The 6,244-nt window shown below is 39.9% G+C and overlaps 1 protein-coding gene across 1 annotated transcript; it reads right to left on the bottom strand.

Annotated features, from left to right (window-relative positions):
- Nucleotides 1-1,126: 1,126 nt before the first annotated feature.
- On the bottom strand, nucleotides 1,127-2,153 carry LOC116865968 (ragulator complex protein LAMTOR5-like). The gene is made up of 2 exons (XM_032854624.1): nucleotides 1,935-2,153; nucleotides 1,127-1,183 (listed from the first exon to the last, which is right to left on the bottom strand). Exons 1-2 carry the CDS (start codon nucleotides 2,151-2,153, stop codon nucleotides 1,127-1,129), a joined length of 276 nt encoding a protein of 91 aa, XP_032710515.1.
- Nucleotides 2,154-6,244: the final 4,091 nt, after the last annotated feature.

The following is a 6,244-nucleotide window of genomic DNA, read 5'->3' as shown; positions in this document are numbered from 1 at the left end:
CAGGAGCCACTGGGCTTCCCAAAGCCCTTCAAGAGGTCTGTACGCTGAAAACCACTCTTGTGTGCCTACAGTTGATTTTCTCAAGGTTACATGCCATGTGCTATCAAACACGTAAAATGCAAAAGTAGGGATAAGAATCCCGCTGTCATCTGTTAATCCAGACACTAAAGAGATTTCCACAAATGTAAAAGAATGCCAATGTTTTCACTTCATTTTTTAATGTTTTGTAAAATATGGTTGTTTTTCGTAAAACATATTGTTTATGTTAGGACGTAATGTGATTACTATTGTTATTTTAAAATAAATTAACAAATACTTAAAAATTTTATTGGTGTTAATTTCTAAGATGGTCAATATCAGTGGCCCACATTTAAACAAAAACTCTTTGGGGTCCTCAACGTCTTTAAGAGTATTATGGGGCCCAGGGATCAAATTGCTTGAGTATTAGATGTACTAGGTAATATTTAAGTTTCTTAGCAGCTCTAAAATTTCAGGGTTCTCTACTCATGAAGCAGTTTAGGTCATACATAACTTTTGGAAGGCAGGGGCAGGGGCTCCAGGTCACGAGGCAGTCTGTCTCTGGGGCAGCTCAGGGAAAAGGGGCCATCTTGGGATTGGATTCTGTGTCTAGGTTCCACTTTGTTTCACTGGTCTTGGGCACCTGGATTTATTCTGCTCTCAATTGCTCTGTGGACTTCTGGAAACTCCTGTTCCTGTTTTGGACTCACCCGTAACTCCCAGTTATGATTCAGTTCTCCAAGACTCATTATTTTAATCTTTGTCCCTCATCCTCTTTTATGCTTCTATGATGTGTGTCACTGTTTACCTTGACCCTTGACTAGACCCTGCTGCTAACTTTTATTTTATCTTCCAACCAGGCTTATTGAACATATAAAAATTCTGTGTACAAAGTGACATGGACCTGCTGCTTCAAAACATGATCCTTTCTGACTAATATTTTGATAAGTCAGTCCATTGAGGGTCCAAAAGCAACTTACTCTAAAATTAATAGGAAAGTGCCCAATACACACTAAAGAAATGGCCTCACTGCTGGAACTTTAATAGTTCTACAAGGTAATTAACATTGAGCCCCTGTGACAGGCTGTAGGTGAACTTATATGAGATATCAAGAGGTCATTTTGTACAATGCCACTATGATGCCATCATATTTCTGGATCATCACGTTCCATTATCTTTTTTTTTTAAATTTTATTTATTTATTTGACAGAGAGAGATCACAAGGAGGCAGAGAGGCTGGCAGAGAGAGCGGAGGAAGCAGGCTCCCTGCTGAGCAGAGAGCCCAACACGTGGCTCGATCAGAAGACCTGAGATTATGACCCGGGCCGAAGGCAGAGGCTTAATCCACTGCGCCACCCAGGTGCCCCGTCATTATCTTTTTTTTTTTTTTTTGTAGTTTTAGGGTTTTATTAATGCAAATATGACGTGTACACAAGCTGACTATTCATTTTCTTCACGGCACAGCCTGGCATTGGGATTGGTAACTCTGACTGCCAGTTGGGCTGCTCTTTCCACAATGGCTTTGTGGTTATATATATATATATATAGTCGCCGCACAGTAAGATTTGTTGCCTGTCAGGACTTCAAACTCCTTGACATTGTGGACTAGGAACTCCGCAAGGGATTTCCTTGCAGAGTGTAGTTAATGCAGTTAACATTTTTTTTGTTTCTCAGGTAACTAATGTTGGGCATCAAGATCTGGCCCTTGAATCTTCAGCGCACCCTATTGTCAATGCCTCTGGGCTTCCGCCTGTTGCGCTTAATTTTGACCTATCGGTCTGACTGGTGCTGGATGGACTTCTTGGTCTTCTTTTTAATGATCTTGGGCTTCACCAGAGGTCTGAGGGCAGCCATGATGCCCAGTAATAGATGGCTGCCACCTGTGCAGGCAGAGCCGACGAAGAGAGGGGAACCATGTTCCCATTATCGGATTCCAGACACACCACAGGAATATTGGTGAGGTCTGAGGTTAGCGTAGCTGCTTGCTGGACTAGAACAGATATCACCCCAGCATGCTCCTCTGATGGCATCCCACAGCAGCCCAGATTAAGTCCTTGCACATCTGTGCCCAGGACTCCAACAATGGCTTGATTCTGCGTTGTGTCCTCCAAGTGCTGCTCCAAGGTTGTCTTCATCCCGCCTACTGTCCATCCAGCCCTGCCCTGCTGCCAACTTTCTATACTTAGTCTTCCATAAATGAAGGTCTTCAATATCCAAACACTTCCTGAACAACAGATTAGCCCCAAATATCTTTTTCATGTTGCCCAAGGGATATACGGGGTTACAACAGATTTCATGATTTCAATTCTTTCTCATTGATTATGTATGGGGAGGTAAAGAGGTGGAAGGGAAACTCGTTCTTTTGTAATACCTTTTGAATTACTAGCCAAAAAATAAACTAAAACTTTGTTTCAAATGAAGCAAAAAATTAATAATTTATCCTGAAATAACTTCCTTGTTAAATTATCATTAAGTTATCATTCTACCCTGGGAATGCTCATCTTGCAGGGTGCTTACAGAAGTACAAAGTGTAACACAGATCACTGGACAGTGAAAAATGAATGTGCCTTTTGGGATGGAAACTGCTTTGGGGAGCTTTATGGTGGTTTTTTTTTTTTTTCTGCTTTTCAGTTAACTGAGTCACAGTTTGATGGGACAGACTGAGAATAGTCATGGGCCTCTGTTATTTCATGAAAATGGTATTTTATAAAAATCCATAAACTTAGATAGAGTATATATTGTAAATATAGTATACATACTGGATATGTTTTATACTTTCTGTTAATTTGCTGGTATTTGATGTAATTGGTGATTTCTTCATGCTCTGTGGATGCATGTGGAGAAAGAAGGTGCTATTCCCAACCAAGACATTTATCTGCTGTGAGATCTTTGGCCAAGTCTTGCCCTGGATCTCCATGACCCACATCTGTCCCACAGAGAGAAGACTTGCCTTTGAGGGACAGTTGTGAGGAAAACATAAGGTCCAGACCTCAAAGCCTTTTGGAAATTTAGAAGTACTATTCGAAACCTAAGTAATAGTAGTAGTAGTAACTATTTCTCATGCTTAATTCTCAGAACACTATGGAAGGAAACCGAAAACTAGACATTGGCTCAGCTTGCCAGATTAGAACAAGAAGGCTAAATTCCAAAGCAGGTCAGTGGTGGAGCCTGCTCTATCTGCCTTTCTCCAGCCCAAAAAATATCCTTGAAGCTGGAGGTCCGTCTGGGTCAGTGGTCTTCAAAGTGGGAATAGCACCATCTATTTCCAGATCCTCAGCTTTGTGTGGGAGCAGGGCTGCTTGCTCGCTCTGGTTCTCCTTCCCAAAACCCCACCCTCGGGTTCTCCTTCCCAAAACTGATTTACAATCTGCCCTTCTGCTTGATTAAAAGAATGCGTGCTCCTAACCTGCCCTGCACTGCCCAGGGGAGTCAAAACCTCTGGGGCACCAAACAAAGAGACACTGTGAAATATAGATTTCTGGAAAGGATCCTTTAATAATTAATCAAAGGGGAAAAAATCCTGCCTCCCTTTTGTCTTCCATTGTCCTGTACTTTTTTTTGTTGGGAGGAATTGGCCTGTGTTATGACAGTCTGAATTCAGATACTGTGTACCGACACAGCGGGGTGCAGGTGACTCCACTTCTTCCATCTCTAGTTCATTGTTGAAAAACCTTTTCTCCTAGCAACAACCCCACAAAATCAAAACAAACATCCAATCTTCAGAATGCCTACCCCCCCATATTTAAGATAAGCTGTTCCATTCAGTATGTTTCATTCAGTACTCACCCCAGGACATCTTTTGTGGAAAGAAAAGGTACCTCTAAATGGGTACAAGTTAATAATGCTGATTCCTTTCAAGGAAACTTCATCTGGGACTATCATATTATTCAAGATACACTGCATCAATTTGCCAGCAAAAATTCCATGTGATTTCTTTCAGATTTTCTGTGCATTAATCGATACAGTATTTAATAAGGTACTTTTATCAAAGCATATCTTGAAATATTTATTCCAATAGCAGTCAATCCTCAACTTATTTCACTTATAAAATGTTTAATGATGCAAGTGTTGGGCTAATTAGCGCAATATGCCTTTCTCTTTCATTGGAAAGTTCAGTCATGATGTCAAGCAAAAGTAGTAAAGTTAAATTCTGATTTTTATACATCGTTTTATTTTCAAAAACTGAACACCTGGTATTTATATATGCACATGTACACATCAAAGAAATATTATATCTTCCTTGTATTTCTTGCTTTGTAAATAACTTACAGTGTTAGTTGAATTTATATTGAAACATAATTAAGTGGTGACAAATAGCATAATTACCTTGTTTTTATAAATTATTCTAAATGTGAATAAATTAATTATATAAGAGCTGCATTATTTGAATCTTACCTGCTTTTAGTAATGTGTTGTACCAGATGTGTTCCATAACTTGTTTCTCAGTAGTTCTTATAATATTCCTCAAAAATGCCTATTAACACATTTACTTGACTTTTAAAAGTTAGGCAGAAATTAACTCTGATGTAGTTTGTTTGAAAATGAGGATCAGAGTTTACAATTAGGTAGATGATGCAAAAAAGTCTCCAAGACTTTTTTAAAAAATATATTTAAAATGTGGGATGAGGAAATTACTTTTATTGAAAAAATATTGGTACCTGGGTGGCTCAGTGGGTTAAGCCTCTGCCTTCAGCTCGGATCATGATCTTGGGGTCCTGGGATCGAGCCCCACATGGGGCTCTCTGCTTGGCAGGGAGTCTGCTTCCCTCTCTCTCTCTGCCTGCCTCTCTGCCTACTTGTGATCTCTGTCTGTCAAATAAATAAATAAAATATTTTTTAAAAAGAAAAAAATATTGAATTGGCTGTGTGCATTAGAATTAATATTTTGTTTTTTTTCCCCAATATTTTCTGAGCATATCAGATTAAACAAGATGTCTCTTACATGAAAGAGACACCTGGGTGGCTTAGTCAGTTGAGCGTCTGACTCTTGTCGTGATCTCATGGGTCATGGGATGGAGCTTACCTCAGTCTCTGTGATCATGGGGGAGTCTGCTTGAAGATTCTCTCCCTCTACCTCTCCCCTAACCCCCACATGCACTCTCTCTCTCTCTAAGAAATAAGTAAATCTTAAAAAAAAGAGTAACAGGCATAACTGCATAATTCTTAATACTAACAATTATATAATAATAATTTTTTTTAAAGATTTCATTTATTTGTTTGACAGAGAAAGATCACAAGCAGGCAGAGAGGCAGGCAGAGGGTGGGGGGAAGCAGGCTCCCTGCTGAGCAGAGAGCCCGATGTGGAGCTTGATCCCAGAACCCTGAGATCATGACCCAAGCTGAAGCTGAGGTTTAACCCACTGAGCCACCCAGGCGCCTCTGATAATTAATAATTCTTAAAGCTATTTGAGTATACTCCTTTCCAGAAATTAAGAAAGTGAATGACTCTAAATAGGAAATAAATTATTTTCTGGTTCCCAATTATTTATTTTCATTAAAACTGAAGGAAGAGGGGTGCCTGGGTGGCTCAGTTGTTAAGCGACTGCCTTCAGCTCAGGTCATGATCCCAGGATTCTGGGATGGAGTCCTGCATCAGACTCCCTTGTCAGAGGGAAGCCTGCTTCTCCCTCTCCCACTCCCCCTGCTTCTATTCCTTCTTTTGCTGTGTGTCTCTCTCTCTGCATCAAATAAATAAATAAAATCTTTTTCAAAAAACTGAAGGAAGAACATGTAATGAAATGCTGGATCTAGGCAGTGATTATTAATGGCTGCTAAACCATCAGGTGAAAAAATGATGGAGACCTTGGTAATGGGTGGATACAGCTAATAACACTGAGCCCACTGATACAGCCTATCACACACACACACAAAAGAAACCCAGACTTTAGGTACCTCCAATGAAATAAAAAGTACAAACACACCAGCTATGAAGAACTCTTGCCAAAGTATCAAATCTGTATCTAATCAAGGCTCAAGATCTAAATATCAATTTTCAGGAAATACAGAGACCAAAGAGATGTAATCAACAAAATCCAGAACATGGAAAACATATCCACAGGACAAATGACCCAGTTCTTCAACAAATCAATTGCAAGGGGAAAGAAAAACAAGGAGAAAGAATCTATTGGTTAAAAAAAAAAAAAAAAAAAGACTTAGGGCACCTGGGTGGCTCAGTGGGTTAAGCCTCTGCCTTCGGCTCAGGCCATGGTCTAAGGGTCCTGGGATG

The sequence above is a fragment of the Lontra canadensis genome, unplaced genomic scaffold (assembly GCF_010015895.1).
Source record: "Lontra canadensis isolate GAN:19392208 unplaced genomic scaffold, GSC_riverotter_1.0 scaffold8, whole genome shotgun sequence".
Taxonomy (NCBI): domain Eukaryota; kingdom Metazoa; phylum Chordata; class Mammalia; order Carnivora; family Mustelidae; genus Lontra; species Lontra canadensis.
Note: the sequence above shows the minus strand (reverse complement) of the source record. Positions and strands in the feature narration are given on the sequence as shown.